The 16,461-nt window shown below is 36.3% G+C and overlaps 2 protein-coding genes, 1 long non-coding RNA gene and 1 pseudogene across 4 annotated transcripts; 1 reads left to right on the top strand and 3 right to left on the bottom strand.

The window, feature by feature from the left end:
* Positions 1 to 612: 612 nt before the first annotated feature.
* LOC147540187 (polygalacturonase inhibitor-like) lies at positions 613 to 2,306 on the bottom strand. Its single transcript, XM_086639750.1, has one exon. It carries the CDS (start codon positions 1,873 to 1,875, stop codon positions 871 to 873), a length of 1,005 nt encoding a protein of 334 aa, XP_086495876.1. The 5' UTR covers positions 1,876 to 2,306; the 3' UTR covers positions 613 to 870.
* Positions 2,307 to 3,600: 1,294 nt separating this feature from the next.
* Positions 3,601 to 4,692, bottom strand: LOC147540188 (polygalacturonase inhibitor-like). Its single transcript, XM_086644322.1, has one exon. It carries the CDS (start codon positions 4,639 to 4,641, stop codon positions 3,628 to 3,630), a length of 1,014 nt encoding a protein of 337 aa, XP_086500448.1. The 5' UTR covers positions 4,642 to 4,692; the 3' UTR covers positions 3,601 to 3,627.
* Positions 4,693 to 8,752: 4,060 nt separating this feature from the next.
* LOC147540189 (uncharacterized) lies at positions 8,753 to 15,814 on the top strand. Its single transcript, XR_015225961.1, has 2 exons — positions 8,753 to 9,566; positions 14,799 to 15,814. It is a non-coding gene; the product is annotated as an uncharacterized LOC147540189 (long non-coding RNA).
* On the bottom strand, positions 9,033 to 15,420 carry LOC147540190 (polygalacturonase inhibitor-like; annotated as a pseudogene). The gene is made up of 2 exons (XR_015225960.1): positions 14,787 to 15,420; positions 9,033 to 9,554 (listed from the first exon to the last, which is right to left on the bottom strand). The product of XR_015225960.1 is annotated as a polygalacturonase inhibitor-like (transcript).
* Positions 15,815 to 16,461: the final 647 nt, after the last annotated feature.

Consider the following 16,461-nt stretch of genomic DNA (forward strand, 5'->3'; position numbering starts at 1 on the left):
TTTGTTTGTATTTAATTGACATACCAAATGAAATTTATTTTTAATCTTTTTATTATTGGAATAAATTGTTGTGTTGTGTATAGATAATGTTGATGTATCTTTTAATCATAACAATTGTAGGCGCTTTCGGGATTTATCTCTCTTAAGCGCATGAGGTCGTGGGATCGAGTCTCAGTCAAACAGTTTGTCATCAAGATTAGACAATTTTAGGCGTTTTCGAGATTTATCTCTCTTGAGCGCATGAGGTCGTGGGATCGAGTCTCAGCCAAACAGTTTGTCATCAAGATTTATCTTATGTAATTTAGGCAATAAATAAAGTAAAGGTATAAGCAGATGGTTCAAGCCTCCGAAGAAGGCTTTAAGAGTCTTTATATGACCTTTAGGGTCCAAGTCCAAGATGTCTTAATTGGCGGTTATAATGCTTTATTGCTTATTTAAATTCATGATGCTTCAAATTATCAATGTCATTGAAATGTAATGATTTCTGGAGTCCAATCTCTCAAGAAAGAAACTTTGGTAGTCCGTATCAAAAAAGATGGACTTTCCCCTGTAGTGTTGTTCTCTATAATGTCTGGTCAATCCAAAGCTACCAACTAGAAACAAATAAAACCATTTCGTTCCGGATAAGATTTCTTCATTTCGAAGTAATAGTCGTAGTCTCTCATCAAAACAAAAAAAAGTAATAATCGTAACTACAATTCATAACAAAGGCATATTGAACTAGCGGTTCATAATAATTTTAGTTTACCCCCTTTAATACTTTTATTTTTTATTGAATTGTCAGCGTGGTTCGAACTTTTAGCTTCTAGAGTGGAAGAGTAAACATTTGACCACTCCAACTAATAGTTGTTGGCATGCCCTTTCAGACTTTTACTTACAAGAAATTAATGGAGCTCCACACAAACACTTATTATGAAAGTAAGAAGTTATATCAAAATTCTGCAAATTTCCCCCAAATGGAATTTTCCCACACAGTCTATTATAACTCACGTTCAAAAATTGAAGATCCAAATCCTTCAATCCCTCTGGTAATCTCCCAAATATTTTATTATGATTCAAATCCAAACTGCTTAAACCCTTTTGAAACTTCACATTAGTCAAATCAAATTCAAATTGATTCCTTGATAAATCAATTGTTGGTGTTGTACGATTAGGGTTGAACAAAAAAGATGGGTTTCCTACTAGTTTGTTTCTTGAGAAATCAATTCTGGCAAAATCAATATTGCCTAGAGATTTTGGGATTAACCCAGAAAGTTGATTATCAGTTAAGTAAAGATCAACTGAAGAAGAACCTGAGAATTTCCCAAAAGATTCAGGGATTGATCCAGTAAGTTGATTGTTATTAAGATGAAGAGCACGTAGGTTTTTAAGGGTAGAGAGATTTGGGGGAATTGAACCAGAAAACTTATTGAAAGAAAGTTCAAGGAAGTCTAGTTTAGGGAGTTGGTTGAGGAAATTAGGTATTGGACCTGAAAGATCATTGGAACTAAGACGAAGGATAGTTAGTTTTTTGAGTTTACTAATGGTGGGTGGGATTGAACCAGTGAGATTCTTTATGTGCCGGAAAACGAGAATTTCAAGGTAAGGAAGGTCACCGACGGCGGCCGGAATTTGACCGGAAATGTTAGCTATGAAAATGAGGAGTTGGTTAACACGGTTGGTATTTAGGGCACATTTAACAACTTCCCATCGACAGCAATCAGTGTTGGGAACCCATGAAGCTAAGTAAGAAGGATTGTTGAGAGATTGTTTGATATTCATAAGGGCTTTGTAGTCATTAGGGTTACATTTTCCAACACCTAGAGATGGGGTTATTAGGGAAAATGATGAGAATAAGAAGAGGAAAAGCAAGAAGTGGAGATGGTGAGATTTCATTTTGAGCGTTTGAAGTTTGATGAGATATTGGTTATGGGAAGTATGGTTTAATCCAATCAATTTATAGAGAAAAAGGACATTGGTGTTTGGATAAGGGACATTAGACTATTAGAGTGTGGATAAGGGAGAAAAAAAGTTTGAAACCAGTCATGTTCACTTGTTATAGGTATACAAATTGGGAAATGAGATATGCCCGACACGACTCCAGGCCGAATCAAGGCGAGCTAACGTGTCGGGCCATGATTTAGGGAGAGAAAGTGAAATCGTAGGAAAACCATATTTGGAAAAGAAAATTTTAAAATCGTACGCCCCTCTCAATTCGGAATTATCCCTAGTAACATTTTTCTGTAGAATTTTTTGATGCATTTTTGTGTACGCAAAACACGAAAATTCATTTCTGCTCGGGAAACAAAATCATGATACGTTTTTGTACCTTATTCTTTTTAGACATCATATATTGCATAAGTGAATATATTGTTATACATTCTTTAGTAGTGTTTATGAGACAAAAAATTCTCATGAACACACAAGAATCTAGGGACTCGTGTTTGTCACAAAATCAATATGGAAATATGAATATTAGAAATAACTTCTTACTAGAACCAATATAAGCTCCTTTCTTGAATAAGCTTAACTCCTTAATTCTTTACTTACTAGAAGATGAACTTGTATACTCTTTTCTCTTCTATTCTTCAAGCACTAGTGATGGAGATACTAGCTTGAATTAATGAGCAAGAGCATAGCTTTCCATCTTATTCTCCATCTCTATTTATACAAGTCTCTAATCCATCATAGAGTTCGTACAAGTTACTACATGGGTGTCATGTGTCCCCTTATGTGTCAAGCAACAACTCCACTAGGTGTCATTAGGTGTCATGAAACAAGACAAGTGTCCTTTATGTGTCAAACCACAAGACCATTATGTGTCAAGACACAAGACAAGTGTCCCTTATGTGCCAAACAACTAGACCATTAAGTGTCAAGACACAAGACATGACAACACAGCACACCTCATTAGTCTATACACCTCATGCTTATAGATGGGCCTTGTTGTCAACACATAGTTAGTGTCCATAGATTCAATATATGAATGAGTTTTATGAGCCCAACAAGTGTATACTTCGTCTTATTGTATGGGACATACTAATGGGCTTTGTTCATAAAAATTGGCGAATGGGCCTTGCATGAACATAGCCCATGTTTACATATATAACCTATAAAATAGAGTGCTCATCAAACCAATCTTGCTTGCACAATGGAAACAACAACCACGTTAGACAAATCACTACTTAAGAAAGTGTGATTACCATTTCATCTCTAAACATATCTTATTGGAACAAATTGTTGTAATTTATAGCAAAGGAAATTGGTTTAACCAAAATATTTTCAAAAATGATAAGAGGGGTTGAGACTTGAGAGTGAACGTTAAACTCGTATTGAAATAATTTGACAGACGGATGTGTTAGTCAACGGAGGTGTAGTGTAACAAAAGATTTTAACTTAATTTGTGACTTAATGACTTTTATTAAAAGACGATCATCATGTCAAAATCTAAATCAAGACATTTTGTAAGGACAATATTTATCTAGAGCCAAGTCTCTCTGGGTGGAATTTTTCTCTCTAGCTTGCACTCATTCGGGTTTTAAGAGTCTATATTGGCATCTCGAAACAGACCCAAACATTGAACTAGTAATCATAACTACTAGTACTTATAACAAAGGCATATTGAACTAGGAGGGTTCATAATAAACTTTACTTACAAGAACCTAATGGAGGTCCACACAAACATTTATTATGAAAGTAAGAAGTTATATCAAAACTCTGCAATTTTCCCCCTATTGGAATTTCCCCACACAATCTATTATAACTCACATTCAAAAATTGAAGATCCAAATCCTTCAATCCCTCCTCTGATAATCTCCCAAATATTTTATTATGATTCAAATCCAAATTTGTCAAACCCTTTTGAAACTTCACATTTGTCAAATCAAATTCAAATTGATTCCTTGATAAATCAATTATTCGTGTTTTACTATTAGGGTTGAAAAAAAAAGATGGGTCTCCTACTAATTGGTTTCTTGAAAGATCAATTATGTCAAAACCAACATTGCCTAGGGTTTTGGGGACTAACCCAGAAAGTTGATTATGAGATAAGTAAAGATTAGGTATAGAATCTGAAAATTCCCCAAATGATTCAGGAATTGATCCAGTAAGTTTGTTTCTATCAAGATGAATAGCAAGTAAGTGTTTAAGGGTAGAAAGATTTGGGGGAATTGAACCAGAAAACTTATTGTATGAAAGTTCAAGGAGGTATAGGTTAGGGAGTTGGTTGAGGAAATTAGGGATTGGACCTGAAAGATCAGTGAAACCTAGACTAAGCATAGTTAGGTTTTTGAGTTTAGTAATGGTGGATGGGATCGAACCAGTGAGATTTGTTATGTGCCGGATAGAGAGAGTTTCAAGGTAAGGAAGGTCACCGACGGCGGCCGGAATTTGACCGGAAATGTTAGCTCGGGAGATGAAGATATCCCTAATGCGGTTGGTTTTTATGTTACATGCAACATGATCCCAATGACAACAATCAGTGTTGGGATCCCATGAAGATAAGGCGTAAGGATTGTTGAGAGATTGTTTGATATTCATTAGGGCTTTCAGGTCATCAGGATTACATTTCCCAACACCTATAGATGGAGTTATTTGGGAAGATGGTGAGAATAAGAAGAAGAAAAGCAAGAAGTGAAGAGAGTAGATATGGTGAGATTTCATTTTGAGTGTGATGAGATATTGGGTATGGAAAGTATGGTTTAATCCAATCAATTTATAGAGAAAAGGACATTGGAGTGTGGATAAGGTAAGGATTGGAAAGAAAAAAATGAGTGAAAAACCCAAAAATCTAGACCCTAATAAGAAAAAAACCCACTCAAAAATAATAATGTCAAAAAAACCCATTTTTTGAACAATTTTCAAAATGTTCACAATATATGTAATTATGTTTTTTTTTTTTTTTTTTTGACAAAGAAACTTTAATTTCATTAATGATGGAGTACATCCAAACATCTTACATGGCTTTGATAACATCATGTGTTTACAAATGCAAATTACAACATGATGATTAGAGAGAGCACTATTACTGCCATAATTACACATACAAAGACCTCTAAAAGGCCATTACTAAACCCTAAAAGGCTATTCTAAGACCCTTAAAGGCCATTACAAGATCAAGATCTTTACATTATTTATACCATATAATCACAAATTTTTTACATATGGGTAATGAAGACCACCCATATGAATCGAATCCATGATCTCTTGGATTTCAGAGTACTATACCTCTAACACAATGATTAGTGGAGAACTTTGAGATTTGAAGAGTATGTGGAATAAGATTGTTGATCAAATACAACATTTCTTCTTGATTCTTCACTTTATAGTTTGTTGCCGATTCATCTCTCCTTGATGTCGATTTTGCTTTTCTTTATGTCGTAAACCTAGAAGAGATACAGGAAAACAAATACTACCTTCATGAGAGAATAAACCTTGTATTCCTTCCAACATCATCTTTCATATTTTCTTCAACCTTTTGTTACTCCAAAACTATGGTTAGATCTAACAAAAAAAAAACAATAAACTTCAACATAAAAAGTAAAGAGATCTCATCCGGTGAAGGGATAACCCTTCACCGGGAAAGCTTTGATTTTTTTGGGATTCTCTGGGATGCGGTTTATGGAGAGAGAAAGCGGTTTATGGAGAGAGAAAGCTTAATATATGTAATTATGTTGTTAACAAGACAACATATTTTTTTCATAATTCCATTTTTACCCTTATATGTTGACAACATATATCATTGTGTTGTTATAAAATGTTGACAATATCTATAATAATGTCTCGACTTATTATAAAATGTTGGCGTCATATATAATGTTCTTAACAACATATATAATGTATTAGTCAAAATATTATTTGTTCGTTAACGGATTTGTTAAATACAAAGGATAATATGCATAACATTTTAATTTTTGTAAAGGACAAATAAATAAATGCTTTAGTCTTTATATTTATGTCGAAGGCAAAACAAAAAATGCCGAAACCATTTATTTTTTCACAAGACAAATCGAAAAATGTTGTAGCCAAAATGTTTGTGTTAGTTTGTCTATGTAAAATGCAAAAGAAAAAAATGCGAAATATTTTGGCAAAACAATGTCTAAGCAAGAACGAATTTGTTCAAAAATTTACAAATTGTTGAGACAAACTAAGATTTGTTCAGAAGTTTACAAAATTGTCGAGAGCAAACCAAAGATTGTTCAGAAATGTTCAAAATTGTTTTTGACGTTGATTTGGGCGGAAAATTTCATTTTGGAGGGTAAAATTGTATTTTTACCTACTGGGTTTTTTTCCTCATTATTATTTAGTATTGGGCCTGATTCTCTTTAACTTCCCCCTTTTGGGCCTTATAATTACGGGCCCGATGGGAAAAGGGTGTGGGAACCCGAGACCCAGTTCTATCCGTCCGGACGGTTAGTATCCGAAGACCGAGTGCTACTCGAGTCGGACATACCCAGCCCAATGGTTCGGGCTATAAGGGCAGGACTCGGACAGGCCCTAATATCCCGGACCGATTTACCTGTTCGACATAATCCGTCCGCTACCCGATGGTTTAAGTAAGTCCGATGCCGAATAGAAATGATCTGCCTGATACCCGCACAAAGATCTGCGTGTTTTCATTTAGATCTCACGGCTGAGGTAAGGTGTCTCTTCAAAATAGACCTCAGTGGTTGGATCTAAATGAAAACACCAATTGGACTCCTATAAAAAGGCTTCTCAAACAGAAACTCCCATTTTTTACCCTAATCACCGTCTCTCTCTCTCTCTCTCTGCCTCTCTCTCTCTCTCTCTCTAACCAGTTACCATTTACCAGTAACCTCCGTTATCTATTAGTAATCCATTAATCTCATCTCATCTATTATCCTACTGTCTCTCGGTGACCACTGACGTGATCTCTGATCCCTCTAACTCTCTCTATTATCCATCAATAAAAGCTATAACAATGGTTAGTAAAGTTACTTCTCCGATCTACTTCTACCGTTCTACTTTTACATGTGGGTTACGAGTAAAGAAGACAAGATGATGTTCGGTACTTCAGTATACATCGATGATCTACGGATCAAATGACGTGGTTAAGCCTTTGAACTCATCTTAGACATTAGTTAAAAATATTTGTATGATTTTATTTTATGATGATATTATGTTGTTGTTGTTCTTTTACGGTTGTAAAATAGATCTTGGTTCTCACGAGTCAGATCTGTTTGATTAGACAGATCTAAATCATTGATCTGTCGGATCAAACATATCAATGATTTGTTTCAGGATGCTTTAAGTAATTAGATGTAAGTTTTGTTTTAATGATGTGATGATGATATGTATCTTTCCGAAACAGATCCGAATTCAGATCGGTTTGATCAGACATATCGAAATCGAACCATTGATTTGTCTGATCAAACAGATTTATGATCTGTTTCAAAAAATGGAAGAACTGTATCATTTGATTTGGTTGTATTTTTTATTTTATGATGATGATATGTAGCTTTCTAAAACAAATCTAAACTCATGTCATGAGTCAGATCTGTTTGATCAGACAAATCCAAATTTAACCATTAATATGTATGATCAAACAGATTTGTGATTTGTTCCAGAAAGATTAGAGAGATATCATGTATTATTTTTATGTGATCATGATGTAAGATGAATGATGAGATAAATTAGTGGAAATTTTAATTTTTTTTTGTTTCTTTCCGAAACAGATCTTACTCGTTTGAGTCGGACCTGTTTGATCCGACAGATCTAACTATTGATCTGTCTGATCAAACAGATCAGAGAACTGTTTCAGAACGATTATGTAGTTGATGGAGTAGTAATTGTTGAATAGTAGGTTTGTTGATGTCAAAATATGGTCTTCCGTTATATCAGCACGAAACAGGGAGTTGATGGATGACAGTCTCCGTTATGATAATATATTTTGTTGATTGGGTCGAGATTCCTTTGTCTGCCCCTGATTCCAGCTCTGGTTCTCTGTTTCCTCACTCCTTGCTCCTCGCTTCTTTCTCCTGCTCCTTGCTCCCGCTCCTTGTTCCTGTCCGTCGATTCTCAAATGGGGAAAAATCTACAAAAGGTTCGAAAACCGCTCTGACGCTCAAGACAGTCAGGGTGCTCTTTGCAGTAAAAGAATGAATGTTGATCGATCATTTTAGGGACGAGTTATGAGAACTCAGAGTTAATGGTGATCTTCTAGGGTTCAGAGATCGTATCCTGTGAAGGACGATATGGGGACCTTTTTTATAGGTTCAAGAGGCGACGGTGATTGTTGTTGAGGGAAATTTTTTCCTTTATGTTTATCTCGTATCTAGGATAGATGAAAGCTCCTAAGTTCAAGGATCTTCCATAGATATCCTGCCAATGTGTAGCGTACACAAAAGATTTTGACTTAATTTGTGCCTTGATGACTTACTTTTACTAAAAGACAATCATCACGTCACAAATTAAATCAAGATATTTTGTACGAATAATATTTATTTAGAGTCAATTCTCTCTTTCTCTCGGGGTGGAATTTTATCTATAGTTTGTACCCATTTTGGTTTAAAATTGCTCTTGGGCCATTTGAGCGCATCCCTTTTGACTCATCTTCTTTGTTTCTTCTTCTTTCTCTCTATTTTCTCTCTATTCAAAGATCTTGCAAGAAAAATCTAAAATTTTGGAGCTTGAAAATCCGAACTTATAGATCTAAGATCTAAATTTGCTACTCTTATTTTATTTGTTCCCTTCTTCTCTACAGCAGAAGGGTTTGATGCCCTTGGTTGCTTAATGCCTTGGATTTTTGAAAGCAAAAAAGCTCTTTTTCTTCTTTGCTAACCTAGATTTCTTTTATTACTTAGATTTCGAACTTGAAGGATCCAAGATCTTTGGAATGGTCAGTCCCATAAGGGCCTTTTTTGGGGGTGGTGAGTCAATGTAGATTGACCATGATCAATCTCTAGAGGAGGCCCCAAGAGGCCAAGAGCAATTTTGGGGTTCCCCACCCTTTTGGTTTCTTTCAACATGGACCTTTTGCTGCCCTGTCACTCTCTTAGGTTTCAATCAATGCAAAGCTACCAACTAGAAACTAATAAAAGCGTATCATTCTAGATAAGATTTCTTCATTTTCAACATAATAATCATAACTCTTTCATCAAAAAAAAAAAACATAATAATCATAACTACTACTCATAACAAAGCCATATTGAACTTGGGTTCATAATAAACTTAACTTACAACTTCAATACCTTACTTACAAGAACTTAATGGGGCTCCACACAAACACTTGTTATGAAAGTAAGAAGTTATATCAAAACTCTGCAAGTTTCCCCCAATTGGAATTTTCCCACACAATCTATTATAACTCACATTCAAAAAACCCAAATCCTTCAATCCCTCTGGTAAACTCCCAAATATTTTATTATGATTCAAATCCAAATGTGTCAAACCCTTTTGAACCTTCACATTTGTAAAATCAAATTCAAATTGATTCCTTGATAAATCAATTCTTGTTGTATTACTATTAGAGTTAAAAAGGAAAGATGGGTCACCTACTAATTGGTTTCTTGAAAGATCAATTGTCCCAAAACCAGGATTGCCTAGGGTTTTGGGGACTACCCCAGAAAGTGTTGGGGTCCCTCCTTATAATTAAAGGACTCCTAGTTGGAATAGGATTTCCCTTATTCCTTGTTTGGGGAAAAAATAGAAACTTCTATTTTTTCAAGCCTAAAAAGGAATTCCTATTTCTATTGGTAAACCTCCTTATTTAGTATTATAAATAGGGAATGAAAGGGAAGAGATTATACACAACAACTTCCAGAACAAAGAGAAGCCAGAGAAAGAGAGATTTCTGAAGTGGTTCTTTCAAGAGAGATTGAAAGAGCAGAATATTGGTTTGAAGAAAAGAAGATTATTAATCTTGTGAAGCAATTTAGTTTGTGGTTATCTTCTTCAACCTTTAGTAATCTAGGATTTGTTCAAATCCTAAGGAGTAAGAGATTTTATTTCTTTGTTTCTTTGTTCAGTTTATCCACCATAGGTTTGGTGAAGAGTTGTGTAACCCATTATTTAATTATAGTGGAAGATTTCTGGACTAGGTCCCGTGGTTTTATACCTTCTAGTTTGGAGGGGTTTTTTTGCCACGTTAAATAATCTTGGTGTCTCTACTTTTACTTTCGCATCGTTTATCTTCATATTCCTGAACAAGTTAATTAGGTTACTTTTCCTAACAAGTGGTACCAGAGCTAAGGTTGGATTTATTGTTCAGAAATATGGAAGTGAATACTAATCGCATGATTAGTTTAGATGGAGAAAACTACTTGATGTGGAAAGCAAAAATGGAAGATTTGTTATACTGCAAAGATCTAGCTGCACCCATTGAAAATCACGGTACAAAACCGATGAAGATAGATGATGAAGACTGGAAGGTATTAGATCGTAAGGTTGTTGGATTTATTCGACAATGGGTAGAACCCAGTGTTTTTCATCATGTATCGACGGAGACTTCCGCTTATAGTCTATGGAGGAAATTAGAAGAATTGTATGATCAGAAGACAGCTGCCAAAAAGGCTTACTTGTTCAGAAAGCTAGGAAAATTACAATATAAAGAAGGAACCTCAATTGCTCAACACTTGAATGAGATGAAAAGTCTAGTAAACCAGCTTTCTGCAATGAAGTTAGTTTTGGATGATGAGTTGCAGGCCTTACTTCTTCTAAATTCTTTACCAGATAGTTGGGAGACATTGGTGGTGTCTCTTAGCAATTCTGCTCCTGATGGCATAATGCGTATGAATCACGTAACAGGTAGTTTGTTGAATGAAGAAACAAGAAGGAAATCATCGTCAGACGAGTCTCATTCAGAGGCACTTGTTACAGAAAGACGGGGGAGAGGTAAAAGTAGAAAACCTCATAACCGTGATAAGTCAAGGGGGAGATCAAAACCAAAGAAAGAAGTTAGATGTTTTGGTTGTGGAAAAATGGGTCATTACAAGAGTGATTGCAGGAACCCAAAGAAGGAAAATAAAAAGGATGATGAAAAACAAGATAATGTTGCGGCAGTTGCCTCAGGTGATGACATTATCTTACTCTCAGGTTGTGGAGAGGATTGCTTAAGTATGACTGAGTCAGAACTAGAAACAACATGGTTGGTTGACTCAGGTGCTTCGTATCATGCTACTCCATGTAAGGATTTCTTTAGATCTTACAGAACTGGTGACCTTGGCAAAGTCAGGATGGGAAACTTAGGTTTCTCAAAAATCGTAGGAATTGGAGAAGTGAAAATTGAGACGAGCACAGGGAGTACATTGATTCTTAAGAATGTGAGGCATATACCAGATCTTCGATATAACCTAATCTCTACCGGAGTATTAGATGACGAAGGGTACCACAGTCACTTTGGTGATGGAAAGTGGAAGCTCACAAAAGGGTCAATGGTGATAGCAAGAGGGAAGAAGTGTTGTACTTTATACAGAACTCAAGTAAAACTGTGTAAAGGAGAATTGAATGCAGTTGAAAAAGATTCTTCCACTGATCTTTGGCATAGAAGACTCGGGCACATGAGCGAGAAAGGACTTCAAATCCTTGCTAAACGACAAGACTTACCGAACGTAAAAGGTATAAATTTAAACACTTGTTCTCATTGTTTAGTAGGAAAGCAACATAGAGTATCCTTTCAAAGGAATGCATCTGAAAGAAAATCCAGTGTTTTGGAGCTTGTTTATTCTGACGTTTGTGGACCTTTAAAGGTCAAAACACTTGGTGGTGCTTTGTATTTTGTTACTTTTATAGATGATGCTTCCAGGAAAGTTTGGGCATATGCCATAAAGACCAAAGATCAGGTACTTGCAGTTTTCAAGAATTTCCACAACATGGTAGAACGGGAGACAGGAAAACCATTGAAGTGCATTCGCACTGACAATGGAGGAGAATACATCGGGTCGTTTGAAGAGTATTGCAAAACCCATGGTATTCGACATGAACAGACAGTTCCCAAAACTCCACAACAAAATGGTGTAGCAGAACGCATGAACCGCACTATTGTGGAGAGGATCAGATGTATGCTCTCAGAAGCAAAGCTGCCTAAAAGCTTCTGGGGTGAAGCAATGCGTACTGCATGCTATCTGATTAATTTATCACCTTCAGCACCATTAGATGGAGATGTAGCTGAGAGAGTGTGGGCTGGGAAAGAAGTCAGTTATGAACACTTAAGGGTGTTTGGTTGCAGGGCTTTTGTGCATATACCTAAAGATCAAAGAGCAAAGCTTGATGATAAAGCCAAGCAATGCATCTTTTTAGGGTATGCAGATGAGAAATTCGGATACAGGTTATGGGATCCAGTCGATAAGAAGATTATTAGAAGTAGAGATGTGGTCTTTCTTGAAAATCAAACTATTGAGGACTTCGGGAAAGTTGAGAAGCATGAGAATCATAGTAATGATCTCATTGATCTAGATCCACATATCTCTTCTAAGGTTATGCATGATAATGCAGGTGAAGAACAAAATCATGAAGATGAAGCTCATGAAGATGTTCCTATGGGTGATGATGTTGAGCAAGGAATGGAAGTTCAACATGAACCACCAGCTGAATTGAGAAGATCGACTAGGGATAGAGCACCATCTACCAAGTATCCTCCACACGAGTATGTGATGGTTACAGATAGTGGAGAACCACAGTGTTATGAAGAAGCCATAAATGATGAACACAAGAAAGAGTGGTTGAAAGCTATGCAAGATGAAATTGAATCATTGCATAAAAACAACACTTTTAAGTTGGTTGAAAAACCTAAGAATAAGAAAATTCTTAAAAATAAGTGGGTTTTCAAAATCAAGACCGAAGAAAGAAATTCACAACCACGGTATAAGGCACGCCTAGTGGTGAAAGGATTTGGGCAGAAGAAGGGTATTGATTTTGATGAGATTTTCTCTCCGGTGGTGAAGATGTCCTCTATACGGTTAGTATTGGGATTGGCTGCAAGTATGAACCTAGAAATTGAACAACTAGATGTCAAGACCGCTTTCCTTCATGGTGACTTGGAGGAAGATGTGTATATGGAACAACCAACAGGGTTTGAAGTTAAAGGTAAGGAACACTTGGTTTGTAAGTTAGAGAAGAGTTTATATGGGCTGAAACAAGCACCAAGACAGTGGTACAAAAAGTTTGAATCATTCATGAAGGATCAAGGGTATCACAAGACGACTTCAGATCATTGTGTTTTCGTTCATAAATTTCCTGATGGAGATTTGATTATACTTCTACTTTATGTTGATGATATGTTGATTGTTGGTCAGGATGCTAATAAAATTAGCAGGTTAAAGAAGGAACTAAACAAGTATTTCGATATGAAAGACTTGGGTCCAGCAAAACAAATTCTTGGCATGCATATCTCTCGTGATAGGAAAGCTGGAAAACTTTGGCTATCACAAGAAAGATACATTGAGAAGGTTCTAGAAAGGTTCAATATGGACAAGACAAAACCAGTGAGTTGTCCATTAGCCAGTCACTTCAAGTTGACTCGCGATCAGTGTCCATCAACTAGAAGTGAGAAAGAAGAAATGGAGAAAATTCCTTATGCTTCAGCTGTAGGAAGCTTGATGTATGCAATGGTGTGTACAAGACCGGACATTGCATTTGCAGTTGGAGTAGTAAGCAGATTTCTTGCTAATCCAGGCAAAGAGCATTGGTTAGCAGTGAAGTGGATTTTGAAGTATCTTAGAGGTACGTCTAAAGCTCGTATATGTTTTGGTAATGATAAGCCAGTATTAGTCGGTTACACAGATGCAGACATGGCAGGAGATGTAGACTCTAAAAGGTCCACATCAGGCTACTTATTTACACTTTCAGGGGGAGCAGTGTCATGGCAATCTAAATTACAAAAGTGTGTAGCTTTATCTACTACAGAGGCAGAATATATTGCCATTACAGAATGTTGCAAGGAGATGTTATGGATGAAGAGGCTGTTAGAAGAACTTGGTATGAAACAAGATAATTATGTTATTCATTGCGATAGTCAAAGTGCCATCCACCTCAGTAAGAATTCTAGTTTCCATTCCAAGTCCAAGCATATAAATGTGAGATACCAGTGGATCCAAGATGTTCTTGAAGAAAAGGTGTTGAAGATCGAGAAAATCCATACTGACGACAATGGTTCAGATATGATGACAAAACCATTACCCAAAGGCAAACATGAGCTATGTAGCAGTGTTGCAGGTTTGGGGATGGTAGGTCCCGCTTCATAAGTCGGGAGGGGGAGTTTGTTGGGGTCCCTCCTTATAATTAAAGGACTCCTAGTTGGAATAGGATTTCCCTTATTCCTTGTTTGGGGAAAAAATAGAAACTTCTATTTTTTCAAGCCTAAAAAGGAATTCCTATTTCTATTGGTAAACCTCCTTATTTAGTATTATAAATAGGGAATGAAAGGGAAGAGATTATACACAACAACTTCCAGAACAAAGAGAAGCCAGAGAAAGAGAGATTTCTGAAGTGGTTCTTTCAAGAGAGATTGAAAGAGCAGAATATTGGTTTGAAGAAAAGAAGATTATTAATCTTGTGAAGCAATTTAGTTTGTGGTTATCTTCTTCAACCTTTAGTAATCTAGGATTTGTTCAAATCCTAAGGAGTAAGAGATTTTATTTCTTTGTTTCTTTGTTCAGTTTATCCACCATAGGTTTGGTGAAGAGTTGTGTAACCCATTATTTAATTATAGTGGAAGATTTCTGGACTAGGTCCCGTGGTTTTATACCTTCTAGTTTGGAGGGGTTTTTTTGCCACGTTAAATAATCTTGGTGTCTCTACTTTTACTTTCGCATCGTTTATCTTCATATTCCTGAACAAGTTAATTAGGTTACTTTTCCTAACAGAAAGTTGGTTATGAGATAAGTAAAGCTCAGGTATAGAACCTGAAAATTCCCCAAAAGATTCAGGGATTGATCCAGTAAGTTTGTTTCTATCAAGATGAATAGCAATTAAGTGTTTAAGGGTAGAGAGATTTGGGGGAATTGAACCAGAAAACTTATTGAAAGAAAGTTCAAGGAAGACTAGGTTAGTGAGTTGGTTGAGGAAATTAGGGATTGGACCTGATAGATCAGTGAAACTGAGACGAAGGTAAGTTAATTTTTTGAGTTTAGTAATGGTGGGTGGGATTGAACCAGTGAGATTTGTTACGTGCCGGAAAAGGAGAGTTTCAAGGTAAGGAAGGTCACCGACGGCGTCCGGAATTTGACCGGAAATGTTAGCTTGGAAAACGGTGAGTTGCTTAATACGGTTGGTTTTTAGGTCACATTCAACAACATACTATTTACAGCAATCAGTGTTTGGAACCCATGAAGCTAAGTGGTATGGGTTGTTGAGAGATTGTTTGATATTCATTAGGGCTTTGTAATCACTAGGGTTACATTTTCCAACACCTAGAGATGGGGTTATTAGGGAAGATGATGAGAACAAGAAGAGGAAAAGCAACAAGTGGAGATGGTGGGATTTCATTTTGAGTGTTTGAAGTTTGATGAGATATTTGTTTTAATAAAGAAGTTTGATGAGGAAGTATGGGTTGATCCAATCAATTTATAGAGAAAAAAGACATTGGTATCATGGTATGGATAGGGTTGGCAAAAAACTCAAACCCCTCATGTGCATCCGAGTCAAATATAGTCCTCAATTTCGATTTTGCTATTAGGGGGTCCGTGAGTCTGTCTGTTATAGTCCACAATCTCTGCATGTTAGAACTAATTGGTTGGTCCACCGCCATCTTTTGGTGTAGTGGTACGACATCCCTCTACATCCTATGAGATCTTTAGATCGAGTTTACATCAATGCCTTGTAACGACTAATGTAGATCGTAGTCGATTTCTGAAGAAAAAAAGGAATTAGTGGGTCGAAATCTACTCTATACCTGAGCACAACTGCACAAGTCCATCACTTAAATGGATAAGTTATTTATCCACCAAGTCCATGAGTTAGCCGGACAAGTTATTTATCGATTAGACGCGTCTCAAGTGACGATATGATTTTCTATAGACTATAGCTAACTTCATGAAAAATAGTTTTTCCAATCAGTAGTATTAATTAAATAAGAGCTAGTTATTAATGTGTTGTTTTGTAAACAGCAATTCAAAGTATCCGTCTAACAAGTGGAGCAATAGACATGTGTACATGGGCATAGTGTATCCCTACTTCATAAATTCAATTGACCAATTGTTAGGCTTGGAAGCACTATACAACAAACACAGTAGTCTCCACCAAAGATTAAAGGTTAAATGGTTATGTTATAAAGCCATCTCGGTGGCGAGACGCAGTGTGATTTTTCCCTTAAGAAGTTAAGCCCTCGTGAAGCGTTTTAAAACCGTCAGGTCAAGGTGTGCCAAGATGGACATCGGATGTACCAAAATGGATGGTATCACTAACAAACCAGAAAACTAGTCCACATTATCTCATAACACGTTATGGATGGCTTGTGCTATTGACTGATTGGGATGGACAATTTGTCCCAAGACACAACTGGCTTTTGTACTTTTTGTCATTATAGCA

The sequence above is a fragment of the Eschscholzia californica genome, unplaced genomic scaffold (assembly GCF_041429995.1).
Source record: "Eschscholzia californica isolate CP2 unplaced genomic scaffold, dmEscCali1.0.p SCAF_5, whole genome shotgun sequence".
In the NCBI taxonomy this organism is placed as follows: domain Eukaryota; kingdom Viridiplantae; phylum Streptophyta; class Magnoliopsida; order Ranunculales; family Papaveraceae; genus Eschscholzia; species Eschscholzia californica.

What these genes read in the sequence shown, in the direction of transcription:
- LOC147540188 (XM_086644322.1), bottom strand. Translation starts at nt 4,641, where the DNA reads ATGAAATCTCACCATATCTACTCTCTTCACTTCTTGCTTTTCTTCTTC.
- LOC147540187 (XM_086639750.1), bottom strand. Translation starts at nt 1,875, where the DNA reads ATGAAATCTCACCATCTCCACTTCTTGCTTTTCCTCTTCTTATTCTCA.